Below are 15,373 nucleotides of genomic sequence, written 5' to 3' on the forward strand. Positions count from 1 at the left end.
AAGCCTGTTTACAAAACTGCAAGTGAGTTGGTCTCCTAGGGCAACAACTTCTATAAAGAGAGCACTACAGCCAAGAAGGTGTGGTACTTCACAGCCACTATTAGCCTCAAGCTCCAAAATACTACAAGCAGAGACTTCTGAGATTATCTCAGTGCACAATCTAGTCATTATTTTACTTTGTCCAATTGTATTTCCTGTCAGTCTGTATATGTTATCATAGACCCAAACATAAGCCATTTTCTCAGTGGAAAAAGATGTGCAAAGCAGGATCCCCTAGGGATCTGTATTGGGATCAGTGCTTTTTAATTTGTTCATAAATGATCTGGAGTTAGGGGTGAGCAGTGATGTGGCCACAAGTGATTACACCAAATTATTTAGGGTGGTAAGAACAAAAATGGATTGCAAAGAGCTCTAAAAAAGATCACTCCTACCTAAGTGAATGGGCTTTAAAATGGCAAATGCAGTTCAGTGTAAGTATGTGTAAGGTAGGGCACATTGGGGCTAAAAATGAGCTGGCAGTGACCCACTAGGAAAGGAATCTTGAAGTCATGGTGGACAGTTCACTGAAAATGTCGATGCAGTGTGTGGCAGCTGTAAAGAAGGCTAATTCCATGCTAGGGATCATTAGGAAAGGGACTGAAAATAAACTGCCAATGAACTGACTGGTTAAGAATTGTTTATGTTTTTCTAAGGATTTATTATTTTTATATTTTTAATTTAAATTTACACCTTATATACCATGAAAAGGCAGTATATAAGGCATAAATTGCTGTTTGGTAAACCTCACTATGAAGAAAACACATCTCTCCTGCATTTCCTACAAAAGTCTGAAAAGAGAGCAAATTTAATCATTCAAGGACTGGAGCAGCAAGAAGGGAATTTGCCCTTCTTGAGTGTTCTGGCTGAGATGGGGCAAATCTAGGAAGTGGCCCTCTTTTCTATTCCTTGCATTTGGAGTGGTGGTGGTGCTTTCTACTCACTTCTTGAGTATTCTCAGTTTCAAAGCTGAAAGAAGGCTCTGCAGTCTGCAAGATCTGTTCTGCACCCTTGAGATTCTAATTCATGAAGAACACTGTCTTTTACCATGGAACTCCATGATTTGGAGGCAGACTGCCAAGATTTGGTTTTGATCCTGAATCTGGAAAACTTCACAGACATCTTTAGTTGCTATGTTTTGAGTCCTGGTGAAAAATCAGCCTTCTGCTAAAACACAGTATGCTTGGCTGGAAGGAACATGATGTTCCTTGAGAAACAAACATCAAAAGGCAGCACCCGCAGGCAAAGGGTTCGGGCCCAGATGAACCCACTGCCATCCCTGACCTGCTCCAGAACCAGATGTTAGGAGAGCTCAATATGTGCAATATTTTAAGAAGCCATGCCAGCTAACACTGTGCTATCCAAGGAGACCCAGCTGATCAGCCAGTGCTGCCAGAGACATGCTTCATTTCCAAGACAGGGCTGAGAGAGACTCTTGCTTACAACTTACAACAACCTAGGCCAGTCTGTGAAGACAATACTGAGCTAGATAGACCAATGGTCTGATTCAGTATATGGCAGCTTCCTATGTCCTATGTACCCATGTAAACAGCCAGCAGCTGAGGCCAGTAAAAGGGGGAAGAGTAGCAGCTGGTGCCTGGGCTGGTGAAAGTGGGGGTGGCATCAGCAAGGGGGCAGTTGATGGGGAGGCTGTTGCCTCACTTGGCCTCAAAGGGGAGCCACCCCTGCCCTCAGGGCTCCTTCTCTGTATGCCAGTAGGCTGACTGCCTTGACATTAAATTGGTAGTAGAAACATACTGTGTATAGAACACTTGGAGCTGGTGTGTTTTTACTTTTTTAGATGGACTTTGTGGTGAGGTAATTCTTATGTGCTTTATTATAAAGGTATACTTGTCAGCGTATGAGAAAGAATTTGAATAACTTCTTGAGATTAGCTCTAATTACAACTAGTCTGCAGAGATATACTGCTTCTGAATATGGAGGTTTCATATAGCCTTTAGGTCATGTTCCATTTTAAAAACAGAGTTCAAATATTTTGGCATTGTTAGAAATTATAGGAGATATGTTGGACAAGGGTGAAAGAGGAAAGGGGTGTGGCTACAGGAGGAACGGATGGTGCATAAGGGAAACCAAATGTTACTCCCAAGTTGCCCAGGGGCCCATATAATTTGTGCAGACAGCTTTTTACTAGAACATTCTATTATTTAATACCATAAAGGCTACAAAAGGAAATGTAGAATTTAATTTCATCTGATGGACAATAAGTTTCCTGGGAAACTTAGTATATGTTGGATAAAGTAAAAATGTTGTCTTTATTTTAACTTGGCTTGGGTTCAATGTATAATTGTAATGTTCTAATCAAAATGTGTTCTTTCTAGGGAATTCAAGTGAAGACTTTATTATTTAACAAATGCTTTTTAATAAAGCAGCTATTCTACTATTTTAAGGGAAAGTATTTGTTTTAATGGGAACAGGAATCTACTTCCTTTTATATTAGATCCAGCTGAAGCTATATTTCTGCCATGCTTGTTGCTCTATGCACTGGTTTAGGCTATTTACTACATACATTTTGGTGTAGAACCAAATTACAAAATACATATAAACCAGAGAGGATGCTTAGGATATAAACCACTAAAACGTGCTCCCAGTGAAATGTCTGGAGGATGTGCTGCAGATTCCACTTCTGAATATATTTCTAAATATGTTGTATGGGCCAATGCCAGCAAGTAACTGCAGATGACAACTTACCGAAGGAGGTCTTGGATATGTGTCATAGGGTGGAGGCGGGCTGTCTTGCTTGGGTGTCGATGGTGTATCTACTTCTTCCTTATCACTTTCACTCCAGTAATCTACAAAATGTCAAGTTTAAAAAGACCCAAATATTATTTTGGATCATATTATATAAAACAAAAAAGTATTTTTCCACCAGCTCAGTCACATACCAGAGTCCAGTAACAAATTTGTGCATCATATGTGCACTGAACATATTCTCTACCACATTTCTGTTAAGTGAAGGACTTGGGAGTAGGTACTCATGCTATACTGTGCTGGAACTACAGTTAACCAGAATATGGAGTACTTAGACCCTCCTTTGGAAGCATAATTCTTAGAATTGTACCACACGTGTACATAAGCTTCCTCCCTGCAGATAGCCTCTGTTTAAAGGGGAAAAATGTGTACATATGCATACATGGCATTGTATGAAAATTGTGCTAAGTATTAAATGCAAACTGCCCAGAGACATGCGTTTGGTCAGTGTGGTGCATAAATATACTCAAACAAAAATGTTCAGTAGCTGCTGTGTGGTTGCTTATGATTTATTTTCATCACTGCATATGAGAATGACAGGTGAATTCACACATCTACAAGTAATCACCATGGAACATGTGCTGGATCCATTTTGAGCTTCTGTATTCTACAGAGAAGCAAAAATGTGTCCAAAATATATCCAATACTGTGGAAACAGCTCTCTTATAGTCTTTGCCAGGTATTTCTACTTTAAATAATAAAAAGTCATTTGTCGAATATGTAAAAAAACCCCAATATCTCAAAATTCATCATGGTAGACTAGTACAATATATAGAACAAATGGACACCTTTTCTATTACATATCCCAGTATGGTTTAGGGAATATATTGCCTCCTGATACAATGGTCAGAAAATTAAAAAATGCAACTAGCCTCTAGGTTAGTTACTTTCAAAGTTAAAAAATTAAATCAAGGTACTTTAGAAACATGTTTTTACTCATAAACTTTTCCTCCTGGTGAAGTCAAGCATGCACAGGAAACTTTATAATGTTTGTATGCCTTTGAATAAAGAAATGCATAAAAACAACAATTGCTGAATACAGAGTGGTCTTAACAGTGGTGGAAAGCTATATAATAAACAAAATAAGAACTAACTTAACCCATGCACAGAGCATCTACACACATCTTGCTCCCCTCACCCGTCACAGCCCCCTCACATGAGCTGTGCTCCTGCTCCTCCATTCTGCTGCTTCCATCCCCCTCACCCCTCCTGGACACGGCTGTGGCAGTGACGGCACCAACTGGCCAAGCCTCAGCCTCCTAACCCCGAGACCTCCTCAGCCAAGCCCCACTCCTCTTCCTCCCTGCAGGAGCAGCAGCAGCAGTTGACTGGGCCCTTCCTCGTTGCCACTGCTGCCACCATGGCCACTCAATCCCCTCAGAATGCTGACAGGCCTGGGCCCATCCCTCACCTGCCTGTCTCCCTCTATCAATGGCCTCAGTATTCCTGAGCAACAGCGGTGGTTGACTGGGCCCTTCCTCACCTCCGCCGCCATAGCCACTCATTCCCCTCAGGCTGCTGACAGGCCCAGGCCTGTCCCTTGCTCTTCCTTTTCTCTCTCTTCCCCTCCCTTTTCTCTCTCTCTCTCTCTCTTTCTCCTCCACTCACTATTCCTCTCTCCCTCCCTTCATGAGAACAGATCTTGTTCATCTTGTTTCCTAATCTAATTTGCACAGTGGCAGCCTGCATCCTATCTGCATATGGAATTGCCACTGCACAAACACCACGGTGCTTCTGTACTGTTGCCTCCGACTGGTAAAGCACTGTGGGGGCAGGGCTTGCCACATACATCCTTAGCCTTTTATATATATACTAGTTGACTGGGCGCATAGCATCTGCGCCCCTAGTTCTCCCTGGATACCCCTCCTTCAGCCACTTCTCCCTAATTGTTCCCCCAGGCGTCTCTAACCACTGCCCACCCTCTTGCTTCTCTCCCCCCCTCTCCCCGCTTGTGGTTTCTGACCGGCTTGCTGGCCCGTTTGCTCCTGTTGCCGCTTCCTCACACTGGCGGCACGCAGTGCCCGCCACGGCTGGTCCCGCCGCCATCCGCCCACCCGACCGCCATTTCCCTGGGCAGCAGCTCAACAGTCTCATGAATCCTGCTGCGCGTGAGCTCCACCGCCCAGCCAATCCGGCACCTCGGCTTCCCAGCCAATCCGCTGGGTTGCCAGGACGCATCCCCACAGAGGCACATCTACGGGGATTAATAATATAGATAGATGGTTCGCTTTAAGTGGGAGGGTAAAATAAAGTAGGCAGAATAAATGTACCATACCTTGTTCTTGTTTGATTCTCTCCCTTTCTGCATAACCAGCAGCAAGCATATTAATTCGGTTTAACCACCTGAAACAATATTTCAAAAACATAACTGACACCACTTTAAAAAATTGTGGATCTTTTAGATGTTCCTGTGGGGTGGATGGGTGGCCTTTATACAGCCTCTGGGCAAGATTAGGAAAGAAAAGAGCTATGTTTCTTGTCATTTTTTTTTCTTCAGGTCCTCAATTAGCTAAAATTTCCCTGTAGAATATTTTGACATGAAAGAATCCATCTCAAATAGAAAACCTTGAAGATGCTAAAAGTCCTCAAAATTGATTATTTTGAGACATTCAAAGCTCCATTAAATCTGTTGCTCAGAGATGTGTCACCATACTGATATACTCCTGCTGTTACAATTTCTCGAGAACAAATCCTCTCCTACAAAGATTTAGCCAATATATTTAAAGCTTTATTTTCATATCAGCAGGGGAAAGAACAAGTTCACTCCCTAAACACAGAGTGGCTTCAATTATGCCTCTTTAATTTTGAAGCCCACACATGTATTCTAACGGGGGGTGAGGTGGGAAGGGAGGGAGAGAGAAACTCTGTGTTCATCAAGGAGGCAGAGGAAGAGAAAACAGTCTTCCTGTGTTAAAGGCTCTAATCTTTGTAAGCAGCATGATATAAAGTTATTCTTCTTTTACAGCAATGCTGTCATTGTGAGAGATCAATTGCTTGTACAAATGCAATTTCCCCCCTAACCTGTAGGCTTGTCATCACTGTTATCCACAAACTCACACATTTAGATAATTAGATTCCCCATTACCAAAACTGTTGCCCATATGACAGCTCACTGTAGTAAGGTTGGAGCTGTTTCCCTAACACAATGCATTGTCAGGATTACTGATTGATGTTCACCAAGTTAGCAATTAAATAGCTCATAATACAATACTATTTGAATAATTATAACATTATTTTTTTTGGTAGTTTGATGGAATAATGTACTCTGCTAACAATCCCTTTCTAATGAACTATGTATGATCATTTTCCTTGACATTGTACAAGTTGAAAACTAATGTATAACCTTTTCCCATGCAGATGAAAGATTACTCTTGTTACTATTTCCAAACAAGCTTTTAAGACTTGACAACAGGGGGTAACAATATACCTGATAATAACATACAGACATTCTTGAAAACAAACCATGGCACTCTTCCCTGCCTGTTAAGCTCAGATATGTGATCCATAAACCACTTTACCATAGGAAAGGAGCAGATGCAAGGTTACAACTCCAAATGTGATTACAGCACAGAAATCACACAAGAACATCTTTGGTGGATGTAAATAGCAGAGGCGGTGGGGGGGGAACGACAAAATGAAAAAGAAATATTTATAGTAGCTGTGTTGCCATCTGAACACACACATTATTGCCTCTCTTTTTACAAGAAAAGGAGTATGTTTTGAATCTTTTGTTTAAAATAAGTGTGCATCTTATGAAGGGTACATCTACAAATGACTTAAGCAGACGCTGTACAAAAATGTTAACTATGCACTACGAGATGCTCAGTTTTTAGTTGTTTATGGCATGAATTCCATAAAACACACAAAACTCTCTAGGAAGCACCCACCAAAATGCTAAGAAGAGAGCATATCTCAATATGCTTGTGACTAGTTATGGATATTTTATCAGAAGCCCACTGGTTCTCCATGCCATAAAGAAATACTGTTTGAAAGCCTTTGTAATTCTACACATCTAGAATAAGCGAAATTTTATTCTAGTTAAATGCCATAACTGGAAATGCTGAAAATATTTCAGAAATCAACTAGTCATCACTACAATATTTCAGAAATTAACTAGTCATCAGAAGTCTAGGTTTTCTCCAAGTTCTTTGATGTTCAAAATCAGGGGGTCATCTTAAATTCAGACTCCTCTTCCTTTTGGGTAAACATAGGTATAACTTGTATTTAACCTCTGTTTTGTAGGTGCTCATCTCAAATTCAGTCGTCTTGTTTTAGAGTAAATACGGTATATGTATCAACATTGGTAGCACAATATGGAAGAAAAACCACTCCCCACAGAGCAGCACTTCGCAATAAGGCGGGGTTGGAGTTGTGTACCCGGCTCCATCACTGGGCACATGATAGTGGCTGGCCACTATCCCTGGCATGTGATAGTGGCTGGCCAATCAGAGCGATGGAGTGGCTGCATAAGCAGCTGGCTCCCTTTGCTCATTCTCAGTTGCTCTGTGGTGAGGCACCCGCCCGCCGTTCCCATTTCAGTGAGGGTTATCTGGTAGCCTTTTTATTTATTATTTGGGGCCAAGTAGGAATTTTGGGGGTCACACCCGATTGGCTTTGGGGGTGCTCTTTTCCCACCTACTTCTCACTGATTCTCCAGGTAGAGTTTCGTTGTCTAGGATGTTTTGGTCACTTTGCAGAAAAGTACAGGTTGGGGTAGGTTGTCTCGTATTGGTGTTTGACTAGAGGACCGATTAAGGTGAGTGGGAAGCCAAGGAGCAGTTCTTGCCGGTTTTGCGGGCCTTGGGCTGGCTGAGCCCACCACAGTGTTTTGTGGCCTGGGTCAGATGGGGCAGGCTGGCCTCCCCTCAGCGGGAATAAACCTTGTGATTGTGGTGATGCCTGGACCTGGACCTGGGCTGAATCAACACCCAGTCCTTCGCCCTCTTCTGGGCAGTCCTCCTTATGAGCCTAACCCACATTCATTTGTGTCCTGTCGTTATTGGGGCCTGGGTATGTAAAGAACTAAGACTATGAAATTAGCTGTTTATATGACAACTAGTATTTGTAAGCCCGTTTTAATAACGGGCTCTAGTGTGGGGGGGGTGCTGATCTTGGTGCCCAAATCCCGATGGGGAGAGTGGAGAAGGGGAGGCTGCTGCAGCTCACCATGGGTATAGATGTTGCTCGCCGCCGCCTCACCCGCACTGCTGCGGCCGCCGCCATCGGGGCCAGTCACCCCGCCGCGGCCACCGCCACCTCGGCCCGCACTCTCCTCTGGCGTTGGCGGCGGCCGCTTTTCCTCGGCCCGCCGCTTCTCCTCCTCCTGGCCCTTTCGCCGTGGCGGCAGCCGCCACCATCGGGGCCAGTCGCCCCGCCGCGGCCACCGCCACCTCTGGCCGAGGCCGCGGCTCTGCCGCCGCCTCGCCAGCACTCTTCTCTGCTTCTCCTGCTCCAACATGGCCGCCCGTATCTGGGCGGCCGTATCTTTTTGGGCCGATCTGGACATGCACTCTGCGCATGCCCAGAACGGCCCAAAAAGACACAGGGAGCACGGCCGCACACTTTAGCCTTTTATGATATAGGATGATGGTGAATTACTGTGAATTAGTTGGCCATTCAGACAAGTCCTGCCAATGGTTAATTTCTTAAGCAAGGCAAACTGGTGCTCAAATCTGCTTGCAACACTGATTTGGAGGCCCTTCTCTGTAATCCCAGATGTAATTTCTGCCACATGCTAACATGCACTATTTTCATGTTCCTCAGCCAAGCAATAGCATGGAAAACAGATGCCAGGACATAGTCCTGGCTCAAATTAAGCCCCAAGTCCTGGCTGAGATTTTCCATCACTGTTTTGAAACACAATATTCAGTTATGATTCCCCCCCCAAAACCGAACTCCAAAAATGACAAGATGGAAAGAATGCCCCTCTCCTTGGCCATGTGCAGAGGGGAAGGCGATTTGTCCCAGCCCCTCTGCACTCGGCCCCAAAGAGTGCCCATTGGATAGGCAAGAGCAGTGGGCGGGGTTTACGGCTGTTAGGAGGCCGGCTCCCGCCCCATGGCCTTCAGTTCGGCCAGGCATCAGAAGGAGTAGGAGCTCCTTTACGGCGCTCCTACTTGGCCCTTGTTTGGGCCCAGTGCGTTCAGGGCATTGGCCCCTTCGGCGTGGCGGCAGCTTTTGGCGGGCAGACTGCGAGGCCTGGCTTGACCTGCAGCACCTGCTGTAGCTGCGGTGGTGTTGGTTTTCATCCCTGGGGGGGGGAGCGCTTGGGTGGTGGGCTAGCTGGGAGGTGGCTGTTGAGGGCCTGGAGGGGGGTGCTTCTGGGTGAACAGATAAAGCCCAGGAAGGCCGTTATAAAGGGCATTGGCGCCCATTTGACTTAGTATTTCCCACCTACCACCCATCAGGGCTTGTGAGGCCTGGCTTGGCCTGCATAGTGGGCCACATTCTGGTTGGTTGCCCCCTGTTGGGGCTCGGGTAGAAGTGTTCTGGGCCTGGGGATTAAGGCCTGGGTGGCTTAGCTGGGAGGTGTGGCAGCTGGGAGGGGTGATTGATTTGAGTACTGGTTGGTCACCCCCTGTTGGGGTTTGGGTAGAAGTGCTCTGATTAAAAAAAAGAGACAGGAATAGAATATTACACTGAGGATTTATAGGGGAAGCGTAGAGGTGGCGGATATGCCCAAGAAGGCGAAAGGAAAGAAAGGGGGCAAGCCTATTCGCCAGCCTAAGCGGCCCGCGCCGTCTCCTTCTTCGTCGGAAGGGGAGGATGAGGAGATGGTAGTGATTCGGGGGTTAATAGGCAGGATGGAGGCCTTGGAGAAGGCCAGGGCTGTGCCTTCGGACGAAGGGGGTGGTCCTTCAGGGTTGCCGGGGAGGGTGCCTAAGCGCACCCGAGGAGTGACGCGTGCACAGTTATTGAGGTCTATTTCTGACAGGCTCGGTGCGTTGGAGAGGGATGGGGGCCTGCCTGGCCCGGGTCTACCTGCGAGTCCTGATGTTCCGGTGGTTCCGGTGCCGATGTCGCCTTCTCCTTTGCCGGTGGTACCTGATGCTCCTGTGCCTGCGGATCCGACTCCTTTGGAACCTGCTGAGCCGGTGGTGCCGGGTGAGCCCATCGCACCTATACCCGCACCTACACTAGCATCTACATCCACTGTGGCTACACCTGACGGCGGTACCGGCCAGTGGCCTACCTTATCCTGGCCGGTCCCTGCTTGGGGCGGATGGGGTCCTGTCCCTGGATGGGCACCTGGTTTACAACCTTGGGGGACAGGGTCTCCTACTGGGGTGGCTAAGCCTATGCCTGGCCTGTTAGGGGTGGCGGAGGAGGTCTGGTCGGGCGTGCGGCCTTGGGCCAGTGTTCCAGGGCTGGCAGGGCTGAGTGGGGATCCAGCGGCTGGGAATTTAGCTTCGGCCGCTGGGTTTTACCCCATGGGTATTGTGCCATCCCAGCAGCATGCCCCTTATGGGGGTATGGGGCTCCCTTTAGGAGACCATTTGTTACCTGCCATGACGGAAAAGATCCTGAAAGGGGAGTTTGTCGATATTTTTAGCCTCCTGTTTAGAGAGCCGGAGGTTAAACATAAGGAATGGGAGTCCTGCAAGGAGCACGAAGCCACAAAGCGAAAGCCAGTTGAAAAAACTTGGAACAACTGGCTTTCTGGCTTTACCATATTTATGGGAGTACTGGTGCAGGCGCAGCTGGCTAAGGGGCCTGCGCTGCTTAAATATATGGACATCATTCACCGGGCAGTCTTGGACTTTGCCGGTTCGTCTTGGATCAGATACAACGAACGTTTTCGGATGCGGGCGGCATTGGACCCCTCCCTCCCTTGGGACACGCCTTTGCAGGAATTGTGGCTGATGATTATGTCACCCGCTCGACCTGCCGAAGGTGACAGGCCGGATAGTGGGCATCTGTTGTCCAGATCTCCGGTGGGTGGGTCACCTTTAGCGGCAGGGTCACCTTTAGCAGCGGGCCAACAGTGGGTTCAACCCCACCTGGTCTGCTGGGAGTATAACAACGTGGGCCGCTGCTCCAGGCCGGTGTGCCGTTTTAGGCACGCGTGTGGGCTCTGCGGCGCCAAGCACCTGAGCTCTACTTGTCCCAGGGCAAAGCCAGCGGGTTCTGGGCCAAAGTTCAGGATGGGAGGTGGGGGAAGGGGTGGTGGTCCCCCTCCCCCCCTCAGGGAAAAGGGGCCCAGTCTGGTCAAACTTGAGGTCCTGGGGCGTTGGTTGCGGGTTTATCCCTGCAGGGCAGCAGCGGCTTATTTGCTTTCAGGGTTTAGGGATGGGTTTAGGATTCCCTCTCTGTCGCACCGGGTGTCGGTTATGTCTCGTAACCTTCGGTCGGTGGTAGGTAAGGAGGAGGTTGTTCGGAGGAAGATCAATAAGGAGGTGGCTTTGGGGATGGTTTTGGGGCCTTTTGATAGCCCTCCCTTTCCGAGGTTGCGGGTTTCTCCCTTGAGGGTTGTCCCTAAGAAGGCGCCTGGTGAATTTCATCTTATTCACAATTTATCGCATCCCAAGGGGTCTTCCGTCAATGACGGGATACCGGATGCCTTATGTTCAGTGCGGTACACTTCATTTGATGAAGCGGTCCATATGGTTAGGGTTTGTGGTGCAGGGGCTTTATTAGCCAAATGTGACATTGAGTCTGCATTCCATCTGCTGCCGGTTCACCTGGCGGATTTTGATTTGTTGGGTTTCTGTTTTGAGGGGAGATTCTATTTTGATCGGGTGTTCCTGATGGGTTGTTCTATTTCTTGTGCGGCCTTTGAGGCTTTTAGCACCTTTCTTGAGTGGGCAGTGAGGAGTAGGACCGGCCTGAGCTCTACGACTCACTAATTGGATGATTTTCTTTTTGCAGGCAGGGGCGATTCATCAGCTTGCCTGCACCTGTTGAATTCATTTATTCAGATGGTACAGGAGCTGGGGGTTCCCCTGGCTAGGGATAAGACAGAGGGCCCGGTCACCCAGCTGTCTTTTTCTGGGGATTGAGATGTATACCTTGGAGGGATGCTCGCATTTGCCGCTGGAAAAGTTGCGGGTTCTGGTGAACCTGGTGGTGGCTCTTGGGCGTGCCCGTAAGGCCTCATTAAGGGAGCTTCAGGTGGTGGTCGGGCACCTGAATTTTGCTTGCAGGGTGGTGGTACTGGGGCAGGCGTTTTTGAGATGCCTTTGCAACCTTATGTCAGGGCCTAAGGCCCCGCATCACAGGGTACGTATCACTGAGGGGGTTAGGGCAGATTTGGCCATATGGGAGTCATTTTTAAAGGAGTTTAATGGAGTGTCCTTCTGGAGGTCCGAGCAGCTCCTGGAGGCGGACTTGCAGGTCCACTTGGACGCTGCTGGTGGGATCGGTTTTGGTTTGTATTTTAGGGGTCGTTGGTGTGCCGCCCGCTGGCCGGCAGAGTGGGTGCGGTTAGGTATAACTAGGGATTTAACTTTCTTAGAATTCTTCCCCATTGTAGTGGCGGTCCATATTTGGGTCGTCGAGTTTTCCAACTGTACGATCCGGTTTTGGTGTGACAACCAGGCGGTGGTGCAGGTTGTCAATTCGCAAACGTCTCACTCCTTGCGGGTTACTGGGTTGTTGAGGGCTTTTGTCCTTCAGTGCCTTAGGGCTAATATTCTGTTTGTGGTGTGCCATGTTCCGGGAATTCAAAATGATATTGCTGATGCCCTGTCTCGCTTTCTGGTGGACAGGTTCAGGGAGCTAGCGCCAGAGTCAGCTCTACACCCGGAACCCATGCCGGCCGCTCTTTGGTACCTTGGCAGGTAGAGGCACAGAGGGCTATAGCTGCTTCATTGGTGCCCAGTACGAGGGCAAGCTATGCCTCCAAGCTAGCGGCCTTCGCATGCTTCAGGAGGAAGGAGGGGCTTGAGGAAGTCTGGCCAGTGCCATTTGTTCCAGTTTTTGGTACAGTTGCGGGGTTCGGGTTGGGCCGTGTCCACTTTAGGTGGCTATGTATCGGCGCTGTCCTTTGTGGTGCAGGCACAGGGGGTTGGAGATTGTACCGGTGACCCCAGGGTTAAGAGGATGCTGGAGGGCTGGTCTTCCTCCAGCAAAGGAGCGCAGGAAGCCATTCACCTTGGACCTGCTGACTGTTTTGTGTGGGCAGCTGCAAGGTTGCTGTGGGTCTCAGTGGGAGGTTAGCCTTTTTCGAGCGGCAGCGCTGGTGGACTTTTTTTGGGCTTTTCGGCCTGGGGAGTTGCTACCTCGGAGTAGGTTTTCAGCCACAGATCGGTGCTTGCGTTTCACTGATCTGTCCTTCGGAGATGGGGAGGTGCGCATTCTGTTGCGCTTCTCCAAGACGGACCAGCATGGTAGGGGGCATATGGAAAGGCTTTGTGCAGCCGTTGATTCTACCCTTTGCCCTGTGGTGGCCTTGCAACAGTATGTTGAAATGGGCCCCTATGAAGGGGGCCCCCTTTCTGTTCATGAGAGCGGGGCTTCCCTGACCCAATACCAGTTCCTGGCAGTGTTGCAGAGGGCATTGGCAACTGCTGATGTCGCAACCTTGGGGCTGACATTACATTCCTTTCGTATTGGGGCGGCTACCACGGCTAGCCGTTTGGGGTTTAGGGAGGAAGAGGTGAGGAGGATTGGCCGGTGGAGGTCCAAGGTGGTACGGCGCTATGTGCGCTAGGTGGGGTCGGAGCTTTGTTATCTGACCAGTTTATTTTCTTGGCAGGTGCTGGCGGAGCGGCGGCTTCTGTTCGTGTCCTGATCTGTGGCCATTTGTTGGTCTTTTGGGCATTCAAGAGAGCCAGCACCTCCCAGTGGGGCATCCAACTTGGTTTGGGAAGACGGGCCTCAGTTTACTGGTTGGGTTTGCGGGGTATGGTGTGGAGCCAGTTGCTCCCAGCCATATGGGATCATTTAGGTAGTTTTCCTGGGCCAGACGTTCTTGTTCTTCACCTGGGCGAGAATGACTTAGGCAAGCAAACTGGCCTCTCACTTGTTCAACAAGTCTCATCCAATTTTTCGACCCTGGAGGGTTTGCTTCTTGGCTTGTGCATAGTGTGGGTCAGCTGGCTGCAGCGTAAAGTGTGGCGGGGGGTGCAGTGTGTGCGTGGCATAGAAAGGGAGCGCCGCAAGGCATCTGCTGCCATTGGCAGATTGGTTGTGGCCGATGGTGGGGTGGTTCTGGGGCAACCTGGCATTTCTGCCCATTTTCCACAGCTTTTTCGCCCTGATGGGGTACATTTATCAGAGGCTGGTTGTGACCTCTATTTGCAGAACATTTGGATGGGGCTTGTTGAGTTTTTGGAGGGGTGTGGGGCAGGGAGATCAAGCTAGGCTAACCTCCCTGTGTGGCAGGAACAGTGTGGGCTGCGGGGGTAACTTGAGGTAAGACCTTAGGTGAGCACCTTTGGATAATTAAGAGGTGGACTGGTCAATCGCTCCCCTGTGGTTTGTGCGGCCCGGGGAGAATTGGTTGGCCAGGAAACCGGCTTCAGGACTTCGCTAACCCTTGGGCTGAGCGGTCCGGGGTGGGCAAAGGCCTAGAAGTATCCAGGCCTCCTTTTAAGGAAGGGGGTTGGCTTTGAGGGGGAGTGGCAGGTTTTATACCTGCCTGTTTCCTGAGCCAGGGTGTGTCACCCTGTAAGGTGCGGGCAGGATAGTGGTTTCCTTACCCGGCCTTAGTAGGCCCACACTGTTGTGGTTGGGTGGTGATTATCACCCTGTTTACAGTTCGCCATGCCTTTTGTGTTGCTTAATAAAGTTGTGGCCCTTTCCCCATGAAAATAAGTCTCTGTGTCTCTTTTGGGTCTGGGTCTGGGGACAAATAAGCCTTTTTCCTGTAAATGAAATTTAATAACCTTCTAAATCCAAGAGGCAGTACAATCTTTGAGAATTAACATTTAATCATGGTAATCTACAATAAATGAGTTAGATACCCTTTGCAAAATACTGAGTCAAAGGCATATAAACTATATATCATAAACATATATTTATTGCCAAATCATTTCACAGGTGTTTTTAAAATTTCTGGAAAGTAAAATCTGGCAATTTTAAGCAACGTGTATCTGTTATAAGACAGCATGTTGGCAGACTGCTATGGTGGCACTAGAACATATTATACTAGTCCACTCAATTAAACAAAACTTATGCAGAGCTCCAACTGTAGACTTGCACATTGTTCTTTTCAGTGCCAGAGAATGTTGTGTGTATCCATCATCATTGTACACAAAGAGCATTCTCCAGTGCTGAAGAGAACAAGGCAGTCATGGTTCTGTAAAATCGTGCATGCATGTGAACATGATTGCACATATCAGAGTCCCAGTACATATTCCAGACCCACTGGACTAAGCTGTCTGTGTTTGTAAATAATCAAGGCTGTTCTTTTTGTAATAGAGTTCAATCAGAATTATTGACTAATTATTGAACTATGAGCATTCATTGTGAATCAACATTTATGTGGTCAAACACTGGATAAAAGACATACAGTGAGACATCATAAACATTTCTGAAGATGCAAAGCTGATGATTGAAACCGGAGGAAGACTACTCCACAAGTAATTAAATATACTTTCATACTCACTAATGTCAAAATAATGTA

General features: G+C 47.9%; 2 protein-coding genes across 12 annotated transcripts in view; one reads left to right on the plus strand and one right to left on the minus strand.

The window, feature by feature from the left end:
• Positions 1–15,373, minus strand: part of CNKSR2 (connector enhancer of kinase suppressor of Ras 2) — a 299,886-nt gene that overhangs the window by 56,906 nt on the left and 227,607 nt on the right. For all 9 annotated transcript variants that reach the window (XR_008318957.1, XR_008318956.1, XM_053306536.1 and 6 more), the window contains 2 exons: positions 5,081–5,148; positions 2,746–2,846 (listed from right to left, as the gene is read on the minus strand). Coding sequence is in view for 7 of the 9 variants with exons in the window: in XM_053306536.1 (XP_053162511.1) it covers positions 2,746–2,846; positions 5,081–5,148 (169 nt within the window). In the remaining 2 variants the exon portion in view is untranslated. The remainder of the gene's footprint in view (positions 1–2,745; positions 2,847–5,080; positions 5,149–15,373) is intronic.
• LOC128349727 (uncharacterized) lies at positions 7,324–14,647 on the plus strand. Of its 3 annotated transcripts, none has more exons than XM_053306542.1 (2): positions 7,324–7,462; positions 9,740–14,647. In XM_053306542.1, exon 2 carries the CDS (start codon positions 9,822–9,824, stop codon positions 11,649–11,651), a length of 1,830 nt encoding a protein of 609 aa, XP_053162517.1. In that variant the 5' UTR covers positions 7,324–7,462; positions 9,740–9,821; the 3' UTR covers positions 11,652–14,647. The 3 variants fall into 3 exon arrangements, with proteins under 3 accessions (XP_053162517.1, XP_053162518.1, XP_053162519.1); XM_053306543.1 differs by lacking the exon at positions 7,324–7,462 and adding an exon at positions 7,466–7,561; XM_053306544.1 differs by lacking the exon at positions 7,324–7,462 and having other exon boundaries at positions 8,864–9,909; positions 13,502–14,643.

The sequence above is a fragment of the Hemicordylus capensis genome, chromosome 3 (genome assembly GCF_027244095.1).
Source record: "Hemicordylus capensis ecotype Gifberg chromosome 3, rHemCap1.1.pri, whole genome shotgun sequence".
In the NCBI taxonomy this organism is placed as follows: domain Eukaryota; kingdom Metazoa; phylum Chordata; class Lepidosauria; order Squamata; family Cordylidae; genus Hemicordylus; species Hemicordylus capensis.